At 41.7% G+C, this 27,544-nt stretch overlaps 1 protein-coding gene across 4 annotated transcripts in view; it reads left to right on the forward strand.

Moving 5' to 3' along the window:
* The window catches only part of LOC130355330 (keratin, type II cytoskeletal cochleal-like), a 29,522-nt gene extending 2,531 nt beyond the window's left edge, over positions 1-26,991 (forward strand). The window contains exons 1-11 of one of the 4 annotated variants that reach the window (XM_056555357.1): positions 3,906-3,969; positions 13,175-13,281; positions 13,674-14,052; positions 18,764-18,972; positions 19,187-19,247; positions 20,966-21,061; positions 22,518-22,682; positions 24,076-24,201; positions 24,298-24,518; positions 24,917-24,951; positions 26,557-26,991. In XM_056555357.1, coding sequence (XP_056411332.1) covers positions 13,208-13,281; positions 13,674-14,052; positions 18,764-18,972; positions 19,187-19,247; positions 20,966-21,061; positions 22,518-22,682; positions 24,076-24,201; positions 24,298-24,518; positions 24,917-24,951; positions 26,557-26,669 — 1,479 coding nt within the window. In that variant the 5' untranslated portion in view covers positions 3,906-3,969; positions 13,175-13,207 and the 3' untranslated portion in view covers positions 26,670-26,991. Of the gene's footprint in view, positions 1-348; positions 468-3,905; positions 3,970-12,835; positions 12,891-13,174; positions 13,282-13,673; positions 14,053-18,763; positions 18,973-19,186; positions 19,248-20,965; positions 21,062-22,517; positions 22,683-24,075; positions 24,202-24,297; positions 24,519-24,916; positions 24,952-26,556 lie in introns of those variants that run through there. The other 3 variants (XM_056555358.1, XM_056555360.1, XM_056555359.1) reach the window with 3 other exon arrangements.
* The last annotated feature ends 553 nt before the right edge of the window (positions 26,992-27,544 follow it).

The following is a 27,544-nucleotide window of genomic DNA, read 5'->3' on the forward strand; positions in this document are numbered from 1 at the left end:
TTCTGTGCTGGTTACGCTATGACAATAATACTATACTCTGATCGTATGCGCTCCGGGCTCCCGAATCCTTAGGTCTGAGGCAGAGCCGGCGGAGGCTTTTTTTTTTTTTTCTACAACAGCGTCACTTGCCGTCTGCAGGCAGCTTAAAACCGGTACCGCTGGCCTGCTGAGGGAAACAGACGCCGTCCGCTGCAACCAAGCCTGCCGTCACCATAGTAAGCAAAAGCACGTGGGATGCCGGTTCCAGGCTAGACACGTGGGATGCCGGCCCCTTCCCAGCAGCGCAGCCACTAGCGAGCGGCTCTTGCCGGAGACCCCCGGGATAGAACAGTAGACCGCAAGCGGTTATCAAGGGAGCGCCAGATGTGCAGACCAGCCGCACAGCCAGCCAGAACAATACTGGTGCCGGAAGCCGCCCGCCGCGTCCCGGGGAGCATAATGCTGCGGCTCAGGACATCAGACAAAAGGTAAGAAACCTTGCCGGAGCCCGGCGCATACTGAACCGCTCCTGATGCTATCTCGAACGGCTACGCTCCTCCTCTGCTGCAGCATACACACATGGCCCCGCTCAGAACCGGACCAACTGCCAACGTCCTTCCGCAAACGTCACGTACGCCCCGCCTACATGATGCAGGGACATTTTATACTCCTTCCCCTAACATGGCTCTGCCTACAGGTGGGAGGGGTGTGGAAATTCCTGCCCCCTCACACAATTTCAGCCTGATAGGCTTCCTACATATATATATATATATATATATATATATATATATATATATATGTATATATATATATATATATCTAGACATACACACACATTTACACAATACTATACACACACACACACAAATACACTCTTGCTTGCATGCACACATATAGAAACAGACAATTTGCTCACGATCTCTATGGGGGAGATTTATCAAAACCTGTCCAGAGGAAAAGTTGCCCAGTTGCCCATAGCAACCGATCAGATCGCTTCTTTCATTTTTAACAAGGCCTCTGCAAAATGAAAGAAGCCATCTGATTGGTTGCTATGGGCAACTGGGCAACTTTTCCTTTGCACAGGGTTTGATAAATCTCCCTCTATGTGAATTGCACTCAGTAAACCAGCCAAGGTCAGGTGCTCTGTGTGAACAATATGTAGTATCGTGCAAGTTTAAAACAATAAATCAGAACAATCTGTATTTGAATCTAAACTATCAGTAGGTAACCATTTGCCCCTTTAACCCCTTAACGACGCAGGACGTAAATGTACGTCCTGGTGATGTGGTACTTAATGCACCAGGACGTACATTTACATCCTGAGAATAACCGCAGGCATCGGAGCAATGCCAGCATTATGCGCGGCAGGTCCCGGCTGTGGATCACAGCCAGGGACCCGCAGGTAATGGCGGACACCCGCGATCCCGCGGATGTCCGCCATTAACCCCTCAGATGCTGTGATCAATACAGATCACGGCATCTGCAGCATCCCGATCACTTAACAGGATGATCCGATCATCCTGCACGGCAGACGGAGGTCCCCTCACCTGGCTCCGCTGTCTTCCGGGAGTCTTCTGCTCTGATCTGCCTTCCCGCAGACCAGAGTAGAAGATGACGGATAACCCTGATCAGTGCTATGTCCTATACATAGCACTGAACAGGATTAGTAATCGAGTGATTGCTTTAAAAAGTCCCCCTATGGGGACTATAAGAGTGTAAAAATAAAAGTAAAAAAAAATAAAGTAAATAAAATGTGAAAAAACCCCTCCCCCAATAAAAACGTAAATTGTCCCATTTTCCCTATTTTACCCCCAAAAAGCGTAAAAAAAATATTTTATATACATATTTGGTAACGCCGCATGCGTAAATATCCGTACTATTAAAATAAAATGTAAATGATCCCGTACGGTGAATGGCGTGAACGTAAAAAAAAAAAAAAGTACAAAATAGCTGCTTTTTTTTTTTATAACATTTTATTCCCAAAAAAATTTATAAAAAATGTAACAAAAGTTTTGTATAAGCAAATATGGTATTAATAAAAAGTACAGATCACGGTGCAAAAAATTAGCCCTCATACCACTGCTTATACGGAAAAATGAAAAAGTTATAGGTCTTCAAAATAGGGGGATTTTAAACGTACTAATTTGGTTTAAAAGTTTGCGATTTTTTTTAAGCGCAACAGTAATAGAAAAGTATGTAATCATGGGTATCATTTTAATTGTATTGACCCAGAGAATAAAAAACACGTAATTTTTACCATAAATTGTATGGCGTGAAAACAAAACCTTCCAAAATTAGCTAAATTGTGGTTTTCTTTTTAATTTCCCCACACAAATAGTATTTTTTTGGTTGCGCCATACATTTTATGGTAAAGTGAGTGATGGCATTACAACGGACAACTGGTCGCGCAAAAAACAAGCCCTCATACTAGTCTGTGGATGAAAATATAAAAGAGTTATGATTTTTTGATGGGGAGGAGGAAAAACGAAAGCGTAAAAATAAAATTGTCTGAGTCCTTAAGGTCCAAATGGGCTGAGTCCTTAAGGGGTTAATATGTTACACAGATGAGGCTGAGCGAATGAGTAAATGAAATAAAAATGCAGCATGAAGGAAGAAGAAATAAACCCCTTAACGACGCAGGACGTATATTTACGTCCTGCGCCGGCTCCCGCGATATGAAGAGGGATCGCGCCGCGATCCCGCATCATATCGCGTCGGTCCCGGCGCTCATCAACGGCCGGGACCCGCGGCTAATACCACACATCGCCGATCGCGGCGATGTGTGGTATTAACCCTTTAGAAGCGAAAGTGACCCGGCTGCTCAGTTGGGCTGTTCGGCGTCCCGAACAGCTGGAAGGACACCGGGAGGGCCCTTACCTGCCTCCTCGGTGTCCGATTGGCGAATGACTGCTCCGTGTCTGAGATCCAGGCAGGAGCAGTCAAGCGCCGATAACACTGATCACAGGCGTGTTAATACACGCCTGTGATCTGTGTAAAAGATCAGTGTGTGCAGTGTTATAGGTCCCTATGGGACCTATAACACTGCAAAAAAAAAAATGTAAAAAAAAAGTGTTAATAAAGGTCATTTAACCTCTTCCCTAATAAAAGTTTGAATCACCCCCCTTTTCCCATAAAAAAAATAAAACAGTGTACAAAAAAATAAACGTATGTGGTATCGCCGCGTGTGTAAATGTCCGAACTATAAAAATATATAATTAATTAAACCGTACGGTCAATGTCGTACGCACAAAAAAAATTCCAAATTCAAAAAAAGCGCATTTTTGGTCACTTTTTATACCATTAAAAAATTAATAAAAAGTGATCAAAAAGTCCGATCAAAACAAAAATCATACCGATAAAAACTTCAGATCACAGTGCAAAAAATGAGTCCTGATACCGCCCGTACGTGCAAAAATAAAAAAGTTATAGGGGTCAGAAGATGACATTTTTAAAAGTATAAATTTTCCTGCATGTAGTTATGATTTTTTCCAGAAGTGCGACAAAATCAAACCTATATAAATAGGGTATCATTTTAACCGTATGAACCTACAGAATAATGACAAGGTGTAATTTTTACCGAAATATGCACTGCGTAGAAACGGAAGCCCCCAAAAGTTACAAAATGGCATTTTTTCTTCGATTTTGTCGCACAATGATTTTTTTTCCGTTTCGCCGTGCATTTTTGGGTAAAATTACTAATGTCACTGCAAAGTAGAATTGGCAACGAAAAAAATAAGCCATAATATGGATTTTTAGGTGGAAAATTGAAAGAGTTATGATTTTTAAAAGGTAAGGAGCAAAAAACGAAAGTGCAAAAACTGAAAAATCCTGAGTCCTTAAGGGGTTAAAACCTGTCCAGAGGAAAAGTTGCTGAGTTGTCCATAGCAACCAATCTGATTCCCTCTTTCAGTTTTGAAAAAGCCTCTGAAAAATGAAAGAAGCGATCTGATTGTTTGCTATGGGCAACTCAGCAACTTCTCTTCTGGACAGGTTTTGATAAATCTCCCCCTTAGTGTACATGGCTGAGAAAAAAAATAAAATCTGAAACATATATATATAAAATAAATAAATAGCTGTTATCATTAAAGCCGTTAAACTAAAACATTAGGGTGACTAACTAACTAGAGAATCCATAGAAAGATGGTAGTGCTTGCGTACACTATCATAATAATAATAATTATATAACTAATAAATTACACAATTTATTACAAATTTTAATTTAAAAATGAAAAAATCACCTCTAGCAGATATTGGATGCCGTCAGCCATTCTGGGAGAGTGGGATACCAAGATTAATGCTGCTGGTATTGCGCAGTAACCACTTGGACGTGCCATCCTCATCCTTGTGTTGCCGCGACTCTGCCTCCTCGAGAACGCGCCGCACATGCTACAAGAGAGGTCTGGAGGAGGAGCATGTTCGTCCCACTAGGGCCGTTTTAAGGCTTAGCGTGGACCTGGGCAAAATCAAAGTGGGGCCCCAAAAGTCGTAATAGTGCACTAACCAGATTTGCACATTTTTGTCCACTTCAAATACCATAAAAAAATATCTAAAAAGCAATTGAAAAGTCCCATAAAAACAAAAATGGTACCGATAAAAACTACAAATCACAGTGCAAAAAATGATTCTCATACATCCCCATATACAGAAAAATAAAAAAGTTATAGGGATCAGAATAGTAACATTTTATATTTTTGTATAGTTCCCCCACATTAGGTTGGCAGCATAGTTCCCCCACATTAGGTTGGCAGTATAGTTCGGCCACATTAGGTTGTAGTACCCCCACATTAGATTGCAGTTCCTCCATATTAGGATAGAAGTATAGTTCCCCCACATTAGGTTTGCAGTATAGTTCCCCCACATTAGGTGCGGTATAGTTCCCCCACATTAGGTGCAGTATAGTTCCCACACATTAGGTGCAGTATAGTTCGCCCACATTAGATGCAGTATAGTTCCCCCACATTAGGTTGGCAGTATAGTTCCCCCACTTTCGGTTGGGAGTATCATTCCCCCACTTTCAGTTGGGAGTATCATTCCCCCACATTAGGTTGGCAGTATAGGTCCCCCACATTAGGTTGGCAGTATAGTTTCCCCACATTAGGTTGGCAGTATAGTTCCCCCACATTAGGTTGGCAGTATAGTTCCCCCACATTAGGTGCAGTATAGTTGCCCCACATTAGGTGCAGTACAGTTCCCCCCACATTAGGTGCAGTATAGTTTCCCCACATTAGGTGCAGTATAGTGCCCCCCATTAGGTGCAGTATAGCTCCCCCACAGACATACAGCCTTCAGCCATATACAGTGTATGGCTGGAGGCTGTATGCCTGTGTACAGCCCCAATTCAATGCTCCGTCTACGGCTCCACTGGTGGTCGGACCACTGAAGATGACGTGAAGGTAACTAACCATGCATGCGCGTCGTCCTCCTCCTCGATGCTCCGATGCTCCGTTCCTATGGGAGCACGCACGGGATGTCAGTGACGTCCCTGCGTGCACTACCTCCCTGCACACCTGCATTTTTAAAGTTAACACAGAGCCGCAGAAAGGTAACCGGGACATCCTTGTGTCCAGAAAAGATCATTCGGGACACAGGGATGTCCCGAATGTGACGGGGCCCCCTACGGGCTGCAGCACGCAGGGGATAGAGCCTCAAGCTTGAGGCTTGATTAACCCCTTAAGGATGGCGGGCATATCCATACGCCCCCGTTTTAAAGTCCTTAAGGACTGAGGGAGTATACATACGCCCGTGGGAATTCTCATGCCGGGAGGGGACCGGACCGAGGTGACTGCTGATATCTATCAACAGGCACCCCGTGCAAACCCCTAGGGGGGTCCCAAGACCAGTGATCGCAGCAAATCGTCGGTCAATTCAGACCAACGACTTGTGGCTTTTCCGGGTCAATCGGGTCTCTGGTGACCCGGAAAAAAAGGGTGAATGAGGCAGGAGTGAGGTGGCACGGGTGCAGCCTCATGATCATGTGATTGAACGGTCGGAACGACCGACCAATCACGACCCTGCTGGGCAGCAATCGGGACGGCGAACAAAACCAGTGTGCCTCCAGCTGTTGCAAAAATACAACTCCCAGCATGCACATTCGGGAAGTTCTAGTTTTGCAAAAGCTGGAGGCACACTGGTTGCGAAACACTGAGTTAAGTAATAAACTATGTGTTTCGCAACCAATGTGCCTCCAGCTGTTGCATAACTACAACTCCTAGCATGTATGGTCTGTCAGTGCATGCTGGGATTTGTAGGATGCAACGGCTGGAGGTTTGCCCCCCCATGTGAATGTACAGGGTACAGGCACACAGGCAGGTTTACAGTGGGTTCTGCTGTAAGTTTGAGATGCTGCAAATTTTCCGCCGCAGCTCAAACTCCAAGCTAGAAACTCATTGTAAACCTCCGCCCGTGTGAATGTACCCTAAAACACTACACTACACTGACACATAATAAAGGGTAAAACACTAAATATACACATGCCCCTGCATAGTCCCTCCCCAATAAAAAAAAACAAAAAAACTATTGTACGGTAGGGTTTCCAAAACGGAGCCTCCAGCTGTTGAAAAACAACAACTCGCAGTATTGCCGGCAGCCACTGACTGTCAAAGCATGCTGGGAGTTTTGCAACAGCCCAATTTAGTCCTCAAATGCGCATGGTGCTCTTTCACTTCAGAGCCCTGTCGTATCTCAAGGAAACAGTTTAGGGCCACATATGGGGTATCTCCGTACTTGGAAGAAATTGCGTTACAAGTTTCTCCTTTTACCCCTTATGAAAAGGTAAAATTGGGGTCTACATCAGCATGTTAGTGTAAACAAAAATATATTTTTACACTAACATGCTGGTGTTGCCCCATACTTTTAATTTTCACAATCAGTAAAAGGAACAAAAAACCCCAAAAATTTGTAACACAATTTCTCCTGAGCACAGAAATACCCCATATGTGGGCGTAAAATGCTCTGCGGGCGCACAACATGGCAGAGAAGTGAGAGCGCACTATGTACATTTGAGGTCTAAATTAGTGATTTGCACAGAGGTGGCTGATTTTACAGCGGTTCTGACATAAACGCAAAACAATAAATACCCAGATGTGACCCCATTTTGGAAACTACACCCCTCACGGAATGTAACAAGGGGTATAGTGAGCCTTAACACCCCACAGGTGTTTGACAAATTTCTGTTAAAATTGGATGCGAAAATGAAAAAAAAAAATTATAATTTCACAAAAATGCTGGTGTTACCCTACATTTTTCATTTTCACAGGGGAGAATAGGAAAAAAGTCCCCCAAAATTTGTAGCCCCATTTCCTCTGAGTAAGAACATACCCCATATGTGGATGTAAATTGCTCTGCTGGCGAACTACAATGCTCAGAAGAGAAAAAGCGCCATTGGGCTTCTGGAGGGAGAACGTGTCTGAAATTGAAGGCCATGTGTTTTTACAAATTTAATTTTTAATTTGCACAGCCCACTGTTCCAAAAATATGTCAAATGCCAGTGGGGTGTAAATGTTCACTGCACCCCTTATTAAATTCATTGTAGTTCTCCTGCAGAACACTTTACATCCATATATGGGGTATTTCCATACTCAGAAGAAATGGGGTTACAAATTTTGGGAGGCTTTTTCTCCAATTACCCCTTGTGAAAATGAAAAATTTGGGGTAAAACCAGCATTTTAGTGAAAAAAATCAAATTTTTCTTTTTCACGTCCTACTTTAGCGGAAATTTGTCAAGCACCTGTGGGTTGTTAAGGCTCATTGTACCCCTTGTTACGTTCCTTGAGGGGTGCAGTTTTTCTTTTTTGCTTTTCTGGCACCATAGGGGCTTCCTAAATGCAACATGCCCCCCAAAAACCATTTCAGCAAAATTAGCTTTCCAAAAGCCAAATGTGACTTCTTCTCTTCCGAGCATTGTAGTGCGCCCGCAGTGCACTTGACTTCCATATTTCCATACTCAGAAGGGATGGGGTTAAAATTTGGGGGGGGGGGGCATTTTCTCCTATAAAAGATATGTGCGTAAGCTTTTACAGTGACATCACCTTTATACTGCCTGCTGTAAAGCATAATGGGATTCCCTTTTTCTCCTTTCCACCATGTGGCTAATGTTTTTTAAGCAGGTTCTGGCGAACTGCCCAAAGTTCGGCTTCTAGCTGAACCAAACCTAGTTGTAATCCACATTTTACTTTTTCTAATGGCCCCCAGCTGTCTCTGAAAAATAGGTACTTGAACTGTTTTGGATACATCAAAGCAATTTGCAAAAAAAATTAAAACTTTACATTTACAGTGGTACAGGTGTAAAGTTAAGGATCACGCATCATGAAGTGTGTTGGCCACAACAGTTAATAAGATATCTCAACTGGAAGCTCTGCCACCATAATCATACAATCTGCAGGGTCATTTTAAACAAGGATTCTGGACATCTTGGAGGTGTTCGTAAATAAATATGTTTGAAGGGGAAGAGGCGAGTTGTTAAAATAGAAAGGGAGGCTGGCAGTGAGAGATAGAAACACTAGATGTAGTTGTATTGAGAGGTGACTGGAGAGGTAAAGAGGACATGTTCATGGATAGCATTGGTTCTTGGTCCACAATAGATTGTCAAAAAGTTAATATAACTTTGCCCATTTACAAATTTCAAAATGTCTTACTAAGGTGCTTATGATAGTATGGCTCTGTTCACAAAGATGGCATGGCTACCAACATATCTAATTGAAGTATAATGTGGTCTGTCAGAAATTTGACAAGAATAGCAGTGAATGATGCACTTACTGTATTCTTTCCATGAAAGCTGATAGAATATATAGCAAGTTTGCTCCACATTTACTAGACAGTCGTATCATGTAATTGTAATGTAAAAAGGCATTAGACTTAATTTTACTGACATATGTTAACAAGGATAATTTATTGAATTTTCCTCATTTATATTGTTCACAAATGGACAGATTAGGACTACTCCCTTATTATGCAATAATGTAAAATGTTTAATAATTTAAAATGAGTCTAACGTACATAATTCCCCTGACTGACTGTGATTTAATGGCTGAGTAATCTGTAGGTTTGGTAAAGTTATAATGCAATAAACATCCTTCATAGACAGAACTGTATGTAATGAAATGTATGCAATGCTATGTTCACACTATTCAAGAATTCTACATTTGGGGTATATGACGTTATACAGGTATGTCGACATATACCACAAAATACCTGCTTCAGATCTATTCAGTTTAATGGATCGAACATAATTTAGAATGACTATTTTCTGCCCACTTCTGAACAAATACTCTTATTTTGCAAAGTGTTGGAAATGGACCAAACTATATTCAGTCTACAGTAGAAAATGTACTTGTAAGCATGTATGTTTAAAGGGGTATTCCCATGGGAGGACATGTATAATTTCCAGTGTATAATAGAAGTTTTTTACCCCTCTGCCTGTTGTCTAAATTTGGTGCAGCTGCGTTAAATTTATCATTTTTGTGCAGCTACTTTCTTGAATTGCGTTTAAATTTAGAATTCTCCTGAAAGCATAAATTTACACCGCAGCTCTATTTAGTAGGAGCTTTGTCTGCAGCGTATCTGCACCTAAACAGTAAGTGTGTCCTCGTTATTAGTTTTAGAATTTTTTTTCTTCATTATGTAGAGTTTTAATCTCACAATAATACCACTTTTTGCACCCAATTATAACACATCAATTATACCAATGTCCTTATTCTTCATTTAACATCTGTGACACCCCTGTGCAAATCACCTCAAATGTACATGGGGCACTCTACCTTATGGGCCTTGTTGTGTGCCCGCAGAGCACTTTGCGCCCACATATGTGGTATCTCCGTACTCTGGCTAAATTGTGTTCCAAAAAATGGGGATCTTTTTTCCCATTTACCTCTTGTGAAAATCTAAAGTATGCGGCAACACCTGCATGTCAGTGTAAATAATTTTATTTTTATACACTAACATACTGGTGTACACTCCAACTGTTCCTTTTCATAATGGGTAAATGGAGAAAAAGCCCCCCAAAATCTGTAAGGCAATTTCTCCCGAGTACGGCGATACCCCATATGTGACCCTAAAATGTTGCCTTGAAATACGACAGGGCTCCAAAGTGAGAGCGCCATGTGCATTTGAGGCCTAAATTAGGGTTTTGCATAGAGGTGGACATAGGGGTATTCTATGCCAGTGTTTCCCAAACAGGGTGCCTCCAGCTGTTGCAAAACTCCCAACATGCCTGGACAGTCAATGGCTGTCCGGCAATACTGGGAGTTGTTGTTTTGCAACAGCTGGAGGCTCCATTTTGGAAACAGTGCCGTACCAGACGTTGTTCATATTTATTGGGGAGGGGGGCTGTGTAGCGGTATGTGTATATATAGTGTTTTTTACTTATTTTATTTAAGTGTAGTGTAGTGTTTTTAGGGTACAGTCACACGGGCGGGGGTTGACAGCGAGTTTGCTGCATCTCAATCTTGCAGCACTCCCTGTAAACCTCCGCCCATGTGAGTGTACCCTGTCCATTCACATTGGGGGGAGGGAAACATCCAGCTGCTGCAAAACTACAACTCCGAGCATGCCCTTTGGCTGTCCGTGCATGCTGGGAGTTGTAGTTTTGCAACAGCTGGAGGCACACTGGTTGCGAAACACGGAAACAGACTCAGTGTTTCGCAACCAGTGTGCCTTCAGCTGTTGCAAAAACTTCAAATCTCAGCATGCAGTGACAGCAGAAGGACATGCTGGAACTTGTAGTTATGCAACAGCTGGAGGCATACTGCTACAACTCCCAGCATGCCCTTTGGCAGTCCGTGCATGCTGAGGGTTGTAGTTATGCAACAGCTGAAGGCACACTGGTTAAAAAACACTTGAACGTTTTTTACTTAACTTAGTGCTTCCAAACCAGTGTGCCTCCAGCTGTTGCACAACTTCAATTCCCAGCATGCATGGTCTGTCAGTGCATGCTGGGCATTATAGTTTGGAGGCACAGCTGTAGGCACACGGGTTGGGAAAAAGAGTTAGGAAACTAACAATGTTTCCCAACTAGTGTGCCTCCAGCTGTTGCAAAACTATAATTCCCAGCATGGCCGGACATGCTGGAAGTTGTATTTTGGCAATATCTGAAGGGTCAGATGTTGACGAACTACAACTCCCAGCATGCTTGGGCAGTCTGGGCATGCTGGGAGTTGTAGTTTTGCAACAGCTGGAGGTCCACAGTTTGTAGACCACTGTATAATGGTCTCCAATCTGTGGTCTTCCAGATGTTACAGAACTACAACTCCCAGCATGCCTCGACAGAGTGGGCATGCTGAGATTTGTAATTTTGGAACATCTGGAAGAGCACAGATTGGAGACCATTATACAGTGGTCTCCAAACTGTGGCCCTCCAGATGTTGCAAAACTACAACTCCCAGCAAAAGCCAAAGGCTGTCTGGGCATGCTGGGAGTTGCAGTTTTGAAACTCCCAGAGGCAGCAGTGAGATCGCTTTACAGCGATCTCACTGCTGCCAATGAAGATGCCGCCCTGCTGCTGCAAACTCACCACGGGGACGCACCACCCCCGGGACCGCCTGGAGGACACTGCTCGCGCCGGGACCGCTCGAGACACCGCATGGCCAGGTAAGTGACGCCGGGGGACGGGTAAGGGACACTTAGCAGAGTGGTGTGTGTCCCGATCCCCGTGATCCGGACTCACACACCGCGCTGCTAAGCATTCTCATAGCGAAACGCTGCTATCAGCTAGTCAGATTTGACTAGCTGATAGCAGCGATCGCTGGGGGGGATGAAACCCCCCCATGGTCACATGGTAAGATGGCTGGCTATCAGTGATAGCCACCATCTTACCGGGCGCTGGGGAAAAGTATAACGGAAAGCAGTAAATTGTAAAAATAAAAGGAGAATGATCTACAGTGTTAAGTGGATTACAAAGCTATTTTAATGTGACGGAGCTTGTTCAATGATAAGTAAGCTAGCAAACATTTCCTATGTAAATGTATTAAATTGTTGGATCATAAAATAACAATACCAATATACAAGTGATCTAATGAATAACTGAACTGTAAACAAATATTCTATATGCAAATTATTTTAAAAGTGCTTTAGAATAACCAAGGAGTAAAAAGCAATATAAAGCAAACCAAAGGAGGAATTGAGATAGGAAAGTAAAAACATTCTGGTGGTTCCTTAGTAGAACTTTCCTTCAGAAATAGAAAGGATTGCTACGTGCAGTTAAAGTTGGCTTATATTTATGGGGAAAAAGACGCACTTGCGTCAAAATGTTTGGTGCAAAGGAAAAGAACGCAGGTAATAAATCCATGTGTACTATAGATGTCACTCCAAGGTACCCTGATTCAGCCACATCTGGAGGACATGCTCTACCAAAATGTGCGCAAAAAAATGCACAAAAAAAAGGGCTTGCGCAAAATTTTGCGCAAAAAAATACAAACAAAACAGGGGTAAAATCTTTGATACATGTCCCCCATGGAGTTTACCTATCTAAAGAATAAGTGATAACACCTTTGGGGGGAGGGGGGGAGGTTGACTGCTGAGACACCTACCGATCACAATAATGCAGGGAAAATATAATCCCAAAATAAATGTAGTGCATCGCACATGACAGGGCATTAGATCCATGGAAATAATTCTCGATTTATCGTATAGTAAGGTTCTCTTTGTTGTCCGTAGCAACCAATCAAAGCTTAGCTTAATGTTTCATATTGTTTTGGTAAAAAAAATTCTGAGCTGTGATGGTTGCTATGGTCTTCATTTTGGTGTCGGCGATCAAAACATCACTCTGCCATTCAACCTATTAATGGCTGAGGCAGAACAGTGCTGCAGCTGGTGATCAGCTGATCAGAAATGTGACACATCGACAACCGGCAACCATAATGAAGACAGCACCAGAGGACTGGAGCAGCAATACGAGGCCAAAGCAGGAACAGCGGCAGGTAAGTCCAATTTGTTGTTTTATATGCCGGCAGATGCGTCTAAGCTAGACTATTCCTTCATGATAGGTCCTTATTAATCTTTTGGCAAAATATGGCCAAGATGTCGATGAGCTGGAAAAACAGTTGCTCTATATTTAATACACATACCTGTACAAAAAATCTGGTACCAAACAATTAATTATTTCTGTATATAGATGCACAAGATGCGTTCTGTATAATTTGAATATGTTTCCTATAGTAAAAAATAGATTTTAACATTTCAGTACATTCCAAATTTTTTGTAGAAAATATATAGGTCATCCTGAGGAACCATACAGATGTTATTTATGGATCATACTCTAATGATTGACATACACCATCTGAAGGGAATACTTTTCACATATGCCTTGAAGTAAGAACAGTCTTTTTTTTAGTAACTACAGTAGTTAAATGTTTACAGCCCTTTTCTTTACCGGCCCTTATTAACGCTTCCGAATTGGACCTCTAGAGCATAAGCTCAAAGAGATTTTTATGACGAGATCTCATGCTTTTCATCTTAATATTTGAGGTGTGTTGCTACCCCCTATTAAATTAGGAGGACTATAGTACAATCATGTCTAAACTTCAAGCTCATAAGAGACAATTACACGGTCTTAGACAAACATCAAAGTGACCAAACCCAGTTCTATGAGTGTATAAAAAGATTGTGCCTTTGGTCCGTAGACAGAACCATTTACAACTCAAAACACACTAGTCAATTCTAAGCACCATGTCTCATCAATCTCATCACTTTGTCCAAAGCAGATCAGGAGCTGCACAACACAAGAACTTCAGTTCTTCCTCTGCTTGCTTACCATCTAAGCACAGCCTTAGTTCCTTCACTACAAAGAAAACATCCATTGGCCATAATGCCTTATCACATTTTGGCAGCAGAAGTGTGTACGGTACAGTCTCAGGTGGACATGAGATGTCAGTTGGAAGATTTGGACATGGGTACGGACACAACTTTGATGGATCTAGCCATGGTTTTGGAGGATCTACAGGAATTACTTCCGTTACTGTAAATCAAAGTCTACTGGCTCCAATGAACCTAGAGATTGATCCAAACATCCAGAAAGTGAGGACCGATGAAAAGGATCAAATCAAAGGCCTTAATAATAAGTTTGCCACTTTTATTGACAAGGTAAGGTAAATAGAAATTTAGATACATCTTTTGTACAGCAAAAAAAAAAAAAAACATCCTATGCAGTGTTGTAATGCTACCTAGTTTATGCAAACAGTCTGTGGACATATTATATTGTTCATGCGGATCAAGTTGTATATGTTATCAACCTTTTTTTTACGAATATACTTATGTCTAAAACATATAAGCATATACAATGCAGGTAGGTATAGGTTTAAATATTAAGAGTAAAGTTGGGGTATATTTTCACCCTGACCAAAACTTTGATATATTTTAATGATAAAGTAGAGGCACTATCCCTTGGTGACTGAGGTTGCCAAAGACTCTTTTCGATTACACGAGAAGACAGCAGTATTATAAATGGCAGATGTTAGGTGGGTTCCCTATTATAGACTTTAGGTCTGGGATCTGCAAGTTTCTTCTCTGGTAATAATCTCTATTGAGACTTGTGCAGGATCCATTTTAGAATTGAGAAGATGATGAGTTTAGTAGGATCACACCATTAGGTGTTAGGTTGTTAAAGCTTTACAAACGGTGAAATTCTCGTCATCAAAAAAACCCAATATAATGAGTCCCAATGGAACCTATTAAAGAATCAAAGATAAATAGATGTCAGCATTTGTTGATATTTATTTGAAAATGAAAACTGACAGCAGTGCAAACAGTGCCGAATGGAGACATATAATTAATCCACTTAGATTAAGATGAGCAAAATGCAAATACATAGAGTTATACAGTATGTCAAGTATAATTTCATTTTAGTTGTGCAGTATTTCCAAACTTTTGCTAAATTATGCTTATTTTTGGGTAAAAAATTTGGGAGAACTGAGATGCTATCTTACCTAACCAATCAGACACAATACTTGAGTTAGAGAGCTCAAAGTACTAAATGTCAAGGGCATAGGTAGGGTATAGATAGAAAATTCCCAGAGAGGGCACACCCATTACCAATAGGGTAACATCACATCCTACATCCTAGTTGATTAGGACATTGGAGGTGTCTATTTTCTCCCTTTACAGTGGGATCCCTTGTCCTTTATGTTCACTTTTATAAAAGAAGACTTAGAAAATACACTGTTGTTACTTAGACACTGTAAACTAAGGATTCTAAGAATGTTCAGTGTGAATTACACTAGGTTTGATAAGTCGGTGCGTCTTATACGGCGAATACACCCCTATCGCGGCGGTCCCTGCGGCCATCAACGGCCGGGACCCGCGGCTAATACAGGACATCACCGATCGCGGTGATGCCCTGTATTAACCCTTCAGACGCGGCGATCAAAGCTGACCGCCGCGTCTGAAGGGAAAGTGACACTAACCCAGCTGTTCAGTCGGGCTGTTCGGGACCGCCGCGATTTCACCACGGCGGTCCTGAACAGCCCGACTGAATAGCCGGGTTAGTGCTTACAGGACACCGGGGGGGACCTTACCTGCCACCTCTGTGTCTTCTGCCGGCGCTCTCCTTCCTCGTCATCACGTCGTCGCGTACGTGCGTCGGCGTGCGTAACGACGTGATGACGGCGACGGAGAGCGAGGATACCCGGCCGGCAGCAGAGACGTTCCGGAGCGACGGGGACACGGCGACAGCGATGGGCAGCGGTGTCCAGGGCAGCGGTGACGGGTCCGGAGCGGAGGGGACACGTGAGTATTACCTCCTCCTGCAGTGGTCTTCAATCTGCGGACCTCCAGATGTTGCAAAACTACAACTCCCAGCATGCCCGGACAGCCAATGGCTGTCCGGGCATGCTGCGAGTTGTAGTTTTGCAACATCTGGAGGTCCGCAGGTTGAAGACCACTATTGGGTTCCAAATCTTTATTGTTTTAGATTTTGCCCCTAAAAATTGGGTGCGTCTTATACGCCGGTGCGTCCTATAGGACGAAAAATACGGTGGTAACATAGATAAGGAAGTAAAGAATTCTCATGTTTGCAAAATAAGCAACAAGAACAGTATGTTTGTATATCTTCACCGCTAAAGGTGTCTACAAAGTACAAAAACATAATGTCAGGCATAATAAGATGTGATATCAAGTTATGCGTGAAATTCTTGCATGGCTATAATGAGTAGGTTATTCTCATGTAGGGCATCTCTCGTGGGGGGGGGGAAGAAAAGAGGGAGAGATCAGTAACAGGCTAAAGATTGTACACAGTAAAAAAAAGAATCAAAGAGTAGAGCAAAGAAAGAAGAAAGATGAAGCATGTCCGGTAAAATAACCCATAAAATGGGTTTATCGTATGGATGCCAAGGAATCCTCATAATCTTCCCACAGCTGCCATATATTTGTGAATTTAGCTGAATTATTTTCTGAAACAGCTGAGAGGCGTCCCATTCCTTTTATATGTCTAATTTTTTCCAGGAGAGCATGAACTGATGGAGCCTCGGGGCATCTCCAGCAATGTGCTCCTTTTTTTTTTTTTTTTTTTAACACCCATTGGTAGGAGGTTTAGGAGGTATGTTGTCGGGCAGAAGGGAAGATGAACGCCAGTGACCCTTCTGATCAAAGATTGAACCTTAAAGGGGTAGTCCAGTGGTGAAAAACTTATCCCCTATCCTAAGGATAGGGGATAAGTTTGAGATTGTGGGGGGTCCGACCGCTGGGGCCTCCTGCGATCTTTCTGTAGGGGCACCGGCTCTCCGCCGAGATAGCGGGTGTCGACCCCCGCACGAGGCGGCGGCCGACACGCCCCCTCAATACATCTCAATGGCAGAGCCGGAGATTGCCGAAGGCAGCGCTTCGGCTCTGCCATAGAGTTGTATTGAGGGGGCGTGTCGGCCGCCACCTCGTGCGGAGGTCGACACGCCCCCTTCCCGCAGGCTGTCGGGGTTCCGTACAGGAGATCGCAGGGGGCCCCAGCGGACGGACCCCCCGCGATCTGCAACTTATCCCCTATCCTTAGGATAGGGGATAAGTTGCTCACCACTGAGTCACCACTGGACTACTCCTTTAAGCCAAAAATGCCTCAGGCTGTGCCAGTCCCAGAATATATGTGGGGAAAATACCTATTTCCTCTTTGCATCTCCAACAAAAAGGGGATAAATGAGGCAAGAGGGAATGTAGTTTATCAGGGGTATGGTACCAGTACATAATTATTTTATATTGATTTTCTCTGTGGGAGGTAGAGGATCTGGCCACCTGTGGCCACACAGTCTGCCATTGAACTAAAGAGAGTGGTGTACCCAAATAAGTGTCCCATTTATTCATATAGGGGTGTCTTATAACAGTGGGACCTTCTACTGAGGACAGGATGTCATAAATAACTGATATTAAACCCCTAATAGAATTGGACCTTCTACATAGCGCTTCAAAAGTCGTTGGTGATGGAAATGGGGAATCATTAGAAATTATGTTCAGATGATATCGGATCTCTTGGTAAAAAGAATAGGAGTCCGTAGGGAGGTTATGCTTGTCCCTAAGACTATGGAAAGGTAAAAGTGTTCTCCTACGTGGATCCACTAAGTCAGCTGGTTGAAAAGGTTTAGCATTGATCCAAGGAGTAATCACCGCTACATCACAGCTATTGGGTATTTGGGGGTTCAATTTAAGGGGGGTTAGAAGGGATTTCTCAGATTTCAAGGGAAAAGAAGAGGAGGCTTGGTCCCATAAATTCTTAGTCACTTTCATCGGCCCAAGGAGCATATTTGAGGTCTTAAAAAGGTCTGTGGACCAGATCAGAAAGCTCGGATGAACAGGGTGAATCCACATCTTCTCAATCTCGGTCCATTTATTGTAGGCCAAAAATGAAGTCCAAGAAGGAATTCTACGTAGGTGTGTAGAAAGGTAATATTTATAAAAATCTGGTACAGCTTGACCACCATATGCCTTTTTAGCTGCGAGGACCGAGAAAGAGAGACTATAATGTCCCCCTCCCCCCACCCCAAATAAATTTGAGAACTGCCGATAAAAAATTTTTCAAAATTCCTTTCGGGATGGGGATAAGTATAGTCTCAAGGAGGTAAAGGATCTTGGGAAGGATAGACATTTTCCTAATGTTTTTCTACATTACCATTGTTACTAATACATTCCTTATAAGTTCTCATAATAGGCATCCTTTTTGCAAATACATTGACAGGGTGTGGTTCATCAATATTCAACCTAGAAGGGTTACTTCAAGGGATGTTTAAAGGGGTACTCTGGTGCTCCAGCATTCTAAACATTTTGTTTGATGCCACAACCCCTCATGATGTCATGCCATTCCCCCTCCATTCATATCTATGGCAGAGGGGCATGTCAGCTGACACACCCTGTCCCATAGACATGAATTAAGGGAGCATGATGTGACTTCACGAGGGGGTGTGGCCGTGACATCACGACTACGGCTGCAGGAACCCTGCGTTTGTTTAGAACGCCAGGTTCTGCGGGTGATGGCGGGGGGCCCCAGCAGTGGGACCCCAGCGTTAAAACATTTTATCCCTTATCCTTTAGATTGGGGATAAGATGTCTAGCAGTGGAGTACCCCTCTAATGTTTACCTGTTGTTTTAGGTACCTTTTCAGCATTTGCTATCCTGTAAGTGAACATAAGCAATAGTGCTATTTATGACCATTATATAACTTGTTTATGGCCTATTTCATTAGATTTCTGTAATCTATCATTCTGAGTTGTGTCTTACATTGCCTTGTACTATAAATGTATGTTGAGTCAATGATGAACATTGAAAAAAAATCACTGAGCGTCAGATTATGGTAACAAGTGTTTTCTTTCTCTCATCTTAGGTGAGGTTCCTTGAGCAACAAAATAAGATGTTGGAAACAAAATGGTCTTTATTACAAGACCAAAAAACAGCCCGGTGTCAGATTGAGCCCTTGTTTGAGGCTTTTATCAGTAACCTCAGGAGACAACTTGAGAATCTGACATGTGAGAGGGGTCGTCTAGAGGCGGAAAGAAGAAGCATGGAGGAAGCAGTGGAGGAGTTCAAATCGAAGTGAGTGTGTAAGAATAATATAGGAAAACAATTACAAGGAGAGCAGAGGGTTCCTCTTTTATTATAACTACTTACTATTAGATTATTCTGCTATTTTATTGTTCTCAGTAACCTATAATATTACTTATTTATACAGTATGTATAAAGCATGTAGAAGAAAAAAATACTATTTTAAAAGGCAGATTTGTCGTTAAATCACATTGTGCTCTCATAGATATGAGGAGGAGTTAAACAGACGCACAGCTGCAGAAAATGAATTTGTGAGCCTTAAGAAGGTAAGTTTGCTCTATCTATCTATCTAACTATCTCCTTATATATCTAATGCATATTACTGTTAAAACTTTAAAGGGACAATATCATCACTTCCATGCTGCCTGAACCACAAGTAATCAGGAAGGTTCATATAGAAAGAACTCTTTCGTTTAAAGGGGAACTCCGCCCCTAGATATCTTATCCCTTTTCCAAAGGATAGGGGATAAGATGTCTGATCATGGGGGTCCTTCCGCTCGGGACCCCCGCGATCTTCCTGCTGTGCCCGGCATTTGTTTAGAGCATTGAGTGCAGCGCCGGAGGCTCGTGGCATCACGGCCGATCCCCACTTTTGACGTCATGGCCACTCTCCCTCAATGCAAGTCTATGGGAGTGGAGGTGACAGCCATCACGCCCCCACCCATAGACTTGCATTGAGTGGTAAGGCCATTAAATCACGAGCGGGGCGTTACCTTTACATCACGAGCTTCCTCCTCGAATATCCAGTCATCCGGCACAGAGCAAAGTCCGTTCCATCCACCGGATGTCTGGGTTGCCGCAGCTGAGATCGGCAGCGACGGTACCCCCCAGCGACGGTACCCCCATGATCAGACATCTTATCCCCTATCCCTTGGATAGGGGATAAGATGTCTAGGGGCGGAGTACCCCTTTAAAGCGGCGGGGCAGAGAGAACATGCAAGGGACCGCTCCAAAGACTTATTATTCAGATAGCATGAAAGTGATGACAGGTTCTCTTTTAAAATCTCTACTTTAGAGTGCATCAAAAAATCTAAACTGTAATATAGAACATGTTTAAATATAACATGATTTATGTTTTACTACCTTGGAGATCAATGCTCTGCATACTGTGATTCTCCAGCTATCCCAGGTAGCCACAGAGAGCTGTAGTTCCACTACATCTGGAGAACAAAAGATAGCAGATTATTCATTTATTTTCAAAGCTTTAAAAATGTGATTTTAAAATGAATATATTGAGTGTCTCGTGCCATCCAAACCATGGGCATGAAATAGGCACAGACCTTACAATGTGCTATGTTTTACTCTTAAAAACTTTTGCATTCCAGAAAATCATAAAGAGGAGCTGGAACATAAAGTGATGGAGGTCAGCTTCTTCCTATCCCACTGGGTGTTACTGACAAGTATTTCCCTTTTTATGTTTATGAGAATATCTCCCAAACAGGCTCAGCAGAGTGGGAAGAAGCTTTTTTACCTTATGTCCCTGCTCATCATCAAACTATCATTCTGTTAAACGCTACATTTCAGAGCACATCTAACTCATTGTAATGGGGAAGCTTGTAATATTTCCTCCTGCCTTTGGTTTGGGTAGCATGAGGCACATGACATGTTACCTTTAAAGGGTTTATCCAGGAATCGAAAAACAGACCAAGTTTTCTTCAAAGACTATTCCCTGTCTATCTCCAGGTTGTGTGTGGTATCACAACTTGGCTCCATTCACTTCAATGGAACTGAGCTGCAGAACCACACCCAACCTGGAGACAGACAGGGAGCGGTCTTTGAAAGAAATTTCCCTATTTTTTTTTATTCCTGGATAACCTCTTTAACTTCATCTGCAACATTTTAAAATCAAAGCTTGAAATTATTTGCTTACTTTTTCACTTCATTTGAGCATCACATGGCTTTTAATTTGTTGTTTTTTTATTTATATTTCAATTACATTGTATACTTTTCAGATTATATCCCATGACTGCTCTTCTCTCTTTAGGATGTTGATGCAGCCTTTATGAATAAAGCAGAACTACAGGCCAAGGTTGATTCATTAACAGACGAGATCAACTTCCTAAGGACCCTATTTGATGCTGTACGTCATTTTATATATCATTACACTTATATATTAACAGTCCATGGGTACATTTTGTCACACTGCCATAATTAAACGATTGTATCCAATATTCACCATAGATCTAACCCAAAAAGAAGTGCATCATCTCTTTAAGAAAAAACTAAAATATACAATCACCAGGTATAGAAAACTGTTCTGTAGGAATTCAAGACTGTGATGGACAGACCCATATTTCTATTATTTGAAGATTCTATAGTGATAAGGTTCATTCTATAGGACTGACATATAGAAAATGTGGTGTCAATATGTAAAAAGGCCTATTAGTCTAAAATCCATTGTAGGTAAAATATTTACAGGGGTACTCCACCCCTAGACATCTTATCCCCTATCCAATAGGGATAAGATGTTTGATCATGGAAGCCTCGCAGCTGGGGACCCCCATGATCTCAGCTGTGGCACTCGAGACATCCAGTGCATGGAGCAAAATTTGCTCCGTGCTGGATGACTGTTGATGCGGGGCGGAGGCTCGTAACGTCACGGTCACTCCCCGCTCGTGACATCACGGCCATGCCACCTCAATGCAAGTCTATGGGAGGGGGCGTAATGACTGTCATGCCCCCTCCCATAGACTTGCATTGAGGGGGCGTGGCTGTGATGTCACGAGCGGGGCACGGTTGTAATGTCACGAGCTTCCGGTGCTCTAAACGAACGCCAGGTGCAGCAGGGAGATCGTGGGGGTCCCCAGCAGTGGGACCCCCATGATCAGATAGCTTATCCCCTATCCATTGGATAGGGGATAAGATGTCTAGGGGCGGAGTAACCCTTTTAAGGGTTTTCTAAAAGATGCTACCCTGAAGTATCTCAATGAAAATGAAAAAATCACTAGTCAGAACACATATTAAGTAGTCTGTCCAATTTTGAGCACCTGGATGCAAGAAGGACATGGCTGAAATGGAGAGGGTACAGAGGAGGGTAAGAAAAAGAATCTGGGGATTGTTGTACGTAACATATTATCTGGTTGGGGTTATTCTTTTGGAAAAAATAATGTCTTAGGGATGATTTTAATACAGTGTTATTGGAAAAGTGTATGTCCACTTTAGCACTGTACACAATTTACATACAATTTGTATTTTTCTACATGCTGTGAAGCTGTACTCTTACACTGTTTAGAGACTGTAATAATCTAGAGAACTTCTCTGACAGTGCATTTTATTTCCGGTTATCATGCTGAATGTAGATACTAAATTTTGGATTGCTGTTTTTCTAAGATGATATGAGTGCAGTTTAAAGGGGTACTTCCCTGGCCAGCATTTACAACATTTAGTTCCGAACGCTGTGCGTGCGCTGTGGGGGTCGGCCACACCCTCTCGTGATGTCACACCTTGCCCCCTCAATGCAAGTTTATGGGAGGGGGTGTGATGGCAGGCCAGTGGAGTAACCCTTTAAGGATAATATTGTCTTCTGTATTTTACAGGAAATCGCTCAGCTCCAGGCTCAGATTTCAGATACATCTGTCATTGTGTCCATGGACAACAGCCGAGACCTGGACCTAAACAGCATCATTGCTGAGGTGAAATCTCAGTATGAGGAGATTGCCAACAAGAGCAGAGCAGAAGCTGAATCACTGTACCAAACCAGGGTAAGACTACGCAGGTTTTAACTTCAGAAGTCTTAAAGTGTACCTGTCGTCAACAAAAAACTTTTTATATAATGTAGATAATACCATTATATGTATATTTGTAATATACATTGGTAAACAAATTGTGCAGCTATCCCTGCAGCTATTGTCTGTGTGTCTCTATGAGGAGTCCAAAAACAGGAAGTGAGGGTAGGACAAGCAGGGCTCTGTGCAGACTCCTGGCTTGTCAATCCTCCTGCTGTGTGAGCCAGGGGAGTGTTATAGAGCCTCAGTGCACACTGTCCTGTTTTTTCTTAGTGCACAGAGCCCTGCTTGTCCACCCTCACTTCCTGTATTTGGACTCCTCATAGAGACACATAGACAATAGCTGTAAGGACAAAAATATACACATTTTTTAACCAATGTATATTACAAATATATATATATATATATATATATATATATATATATATATATATATATATATATATTAGTATTGTCTAAATTATATAAAAAGTTTTGTTGGCGACTTTAAGTAATTTATAGTGCTGTTATCCTCATCTAGTACAAAGGAACATTATGGGCTCCCTTTTTGCTCCAGTATTAAGGTGTGTCCACAACCTATAATTATGCCCCTGCCTATTAAACAAAAATCAGCTTGCTGTCATATCTATTGGATCTATCATTGTTTGTTTCCTGATGATAAAAATCTGTCCTAGTCATATGATGGAATGACAGGTGCACGGATCATTGCGGTTACAATATAGTGATACTACCTTTCTCTTGTAAGATATGTGCCTGTGGGATTATCATACAATAAGAACAGATGTTCATCCAGTGGAAGCTAACACTAAAGGATCCCATATGTGTTAGAAAGCATAGATATTAAAAACTAAGAGGAATTGTAACATAGAAAGTGTCCATACATATTATCTGTAAAATCCCTGGCCGCAACTAATATGAAGAATAGCCTTATGTCTATCCCATGCATGCTTAAAGGGGTACTCTGCCCCTAGACATCTTATCCCCTATACTTTGTATAGGAGATAAGATGTCTAGGGGGGGGGGGGGGGGGGAGTACCATCACTTTATTTGCAGCTACAACTTTACCACACTGCTATAGGTAGACTATGCATCCACAATGTTTATTTAAAAATGTATAATTTAATAGGTGCCAAAATGCTTTTAGGAAATGTCCTCTCTCCTATAAATGTCACTCTACCAGCTATGGACATCAGAGGTTCCCTTCTGTAAAGCTTATTGTTTCCCGTTCACTCTTGGTCTCTGACTTCTGCTCTATTACTGATACATTACAATTCATTTATACAATAATAATAATAGACAAAGCAGTATATAAAATATAATGGGTGCTCACAGACATTCCATATTAAAAGAATATCTTTTTATTTTGTAGTATGAGGAGCTGCGTATGACGGCCGGCAGACATGGTGATGATCTACGTAACACTAAGCATGAGATTGCTGAACTCAATCGTGTCATTCAAAGACTCAAAGCAGAGATTGAGAATGTGAAAGAGCAGGTAATATTTGTAGTTCTTTATGTTTCCCCTAGTTGTGTATAGTAGCTTTAAATAGCAGAATAAATGATCCAGTATATTCCTTTTATTTCTTACTAGAGGGCAAAACTGGAAGCTGCTATATCGGAGGCTGAGGAGCGTGGAGAGATGGCGGTCAGAGATGCCAAGAACAAACTGACTGAGCTGGAAGAAGCACTACAGAAGGCCAAGCAGGACATGGCTCGACAACTGCGCGAATACCAGGAGCTGATGAATGTTAAGCTTGCCCTGGATATTGAGATCGCCACCTACAGGAAACTACTGGAAGGAGAGGAATGCAGGTAAGAATATCATCAGGGGAGTTACACTTTATCGGAAGGGTCCCAAGTAGCATTTAAGCAGCGTATTTCACACTGTGCAAAATCTGCTGCATATTCTTCTACACAGCGGCAGTCCTGTGTGCGCAGCGGGGTTTGGAAGGTGGGGCTTTGGCACATCGCAGTCACGTCAGCGCTCTGACCCCACCTCCAAACCTGCCGCCTGGCAGCACGTGTTTCTGCTCTTAGAAGAACAAGCAACATATTTCCCCCTATAGAACAGATTTTGCGCAGCGTGAAATACATTGCATATACTCTATGTGGGACCCTACCCTATATGTGAGTTGTTATACATAGGACAGAATGAACAGCTTCCTAGTAAACAAATGTGTGTTTTGTGATTAACATTTAATATATTTCAGGTTATCTGGAGAAGGCAGTGGCTCTGTTAGCATCTGTAAGTATAAAGTGTCCCTAATAGGACAATATTCATTTGTTTCAACCGTTGTAACTTTAAACTGTTGTGGTAGACAAGCAGTTAATGGTGTACTCCAGTGGAAATTTTTTTTTTTTTCATTAATTGGTGCCAGAAAGTTAAACATATTTTTAAATTACTTCTACTTAAAAAGCTTAATCCTTTCAGTACTTATCAGGTGCTCTATGCTCCACAGGAAGTACTTTTCTTTTTGAATTTCTTTTCAGTCTGACACTTTTGTCCATGTCAGGAAGTTTCCAGAGCAGGATAGGTTTGCTATGGGGATTTGCTCCTGCTCTGGACAGTTCCTGACATGGACAGATGTGTCAGCAAAGAGCACTGTGGTCAGACAGAAAATCAAAGAAAAGAACTTCCTGTGGAACATGCAGCAGCTGATAAGTACTGGAAAGATTAAGATTTTTCAATAGAAGTCATTTACAAATCTTTTTAACTTTCTGGCACCAGTTGATTTTAAAAACATTGTTTTCCATCAGAGTACCCCTTTAATTCAGAACCCCCAAAATATCAACCCAATATTTAGAAGGAATGAAAATAAATATAAAATAAAAAACTATGAATACCCAAACAGTATAAAGCCTTGCATATACAAGGGAGAAATATCTGGCGAAAGTTGCAAGTCACTTTCTATATACCTAAAAGAAAGCAAAATGTAGTCACATACATATAAAGAGGAATTCATCAAAGAACAAAGCAACATCACCAAAAATCTGCACTAAACCAAGTAACAGACAGTACTGAGGGCAAAAGTGTATAACACAAAAATGTACATACATATAAAGATGATAGATAGATAGATAGATAGATAGATAGATAGATAGATGATAGATAGATAGATAGATAGATAGATAGATAGATAGATAGATAAATTTGTGCTGGATCTCTCCATACAGTCTGAGACTGGGGCTGTTTAACACCAGCCTGCACCCACCTACTATACATTACTCTGGCTGTGCTGCCTCAACACCTCTTTGTTGTAGATAGATAGATAGATAGATAGGTAGGTAGATATGAGATAGATAGATAGATAGACATACAGGTAGATAGAAATATATATATATATATATATATATATATATATATATATATGAGATAGATAGATATGAGATAGATATGAGATAGATGAATAGATAGATATATAGATATGAGATAGATGATAGATAGATAGATAGATAGATAGATAGATGGATAGATAGATAGATAGATATGAGATAGATAGATAGATATGAGATAGATGGATAGATATGAGAGAGAGAGATATGAGATAGATAGATAGATAGATAGATATGAGATAGATAGATATGAGATAGATGGATAGATAGATATACAGATATGAGATAGATAGATAGATAGATAGATAGATATGAGATAGATAGATAGATAGATAGATAGATAGATAGATAGATATGAGATAGATAGGTATGAGATAGATAGATAGATAGATAGATAGATAGATATGAGATAGATAGATATGAGATAGATAGATAGATAGATAGATAGATAGATAGATAGATAGATAGATATGAGATAGATACTGACTCATGCTAATTTTTTATTTCTTCTCTTAAGCTGTTCTGCATTCTAGCAGTGGAGGCCATGGAAGTAATGGACATCATCACAAGAGCGGATTCAGCACGGGAAGTTTGTCATCCGGAAAATATAGTTCAGGACATAACTGTTAAATAGACACTCCTGCTTTTTATTCTATATTTTGCCTTTCATAGCTATTTCTGGCAATTCCCGTAGAGAATTTATGAAGTGGTGGTGCCTATGTGCGACCCACAGCCCCATTCTAACAGGAGACTTAGGTCCCTACTCTCAAGATCCCCATCAGCCGGATTCTTCGCATTCAGATAGTTTTTCCCTATCCTGTAGATAGGAAATAACTTTGCTAGTTGGGAAAACCCATTTAGGAAATAATCAGCTCTAAATTGTTAACCAAATATGGTGGATTTCAATGTGTTAATGTCATTTAAAAATGTTTTGACATGTTCTAGAGCAGTGTTTTGCAACCAGTGTGCCTCCAGCTGTTGCCAAACTACAACTCCCAGCATGTCCGGACAGCCAAAAGTTGTCCTGGCATGCTGGAAGTTGAATTTTGGCAACAGCTGGAGGCACACTGGTTGGGAAGCACTGTTATAGAGACATATCAAAAGTTTTGGTAGGTCTCAGCACCAACAAATCACAACATAAAAATCACAACATAAAAAAATCCACCACAGATTTTAGGCATATTCGGTTCAGTAGAATGTCCAAACTGATGCAGAAATGGCTCCAATCTTCACTGTAGGTTTCATTCTTTGCAGTGCAACGAGTAAAATCTGCAGCTTAATTCTGACCATAAATCTGTAATGAAATTGCCATGTAAGACGTGAGGATTTCACTGTGAATTTTGATAGAAATTTTTCGGTCTGTTGCACAATGTCTTTCCTACGCTGTGTGCGGACCTAGCCTTTCTCTGAATGAGTCTGAATGTTGTAGTGAGTCTTATCTTTCCATTCTGTGTGTTCTGCTTGTAATAAACTAGTCATGCTTGTTTGAAAAGAATGTTCTTGGG

The sequence above is a fragment of the Hyla sarda genome, chromosome 2 (genome assembly GCF_029499605.1).
Source record: "Hyla sarda isolate aHylSar1 chromosome 2, aHylSar1.hap1, whole genome shotgun sequence".
Lineage (NCBI taxonomy): Eukaryota > Metazoa > Chordata > Amphibia > Anura > Hylidae > Hyla > Hyla sarda.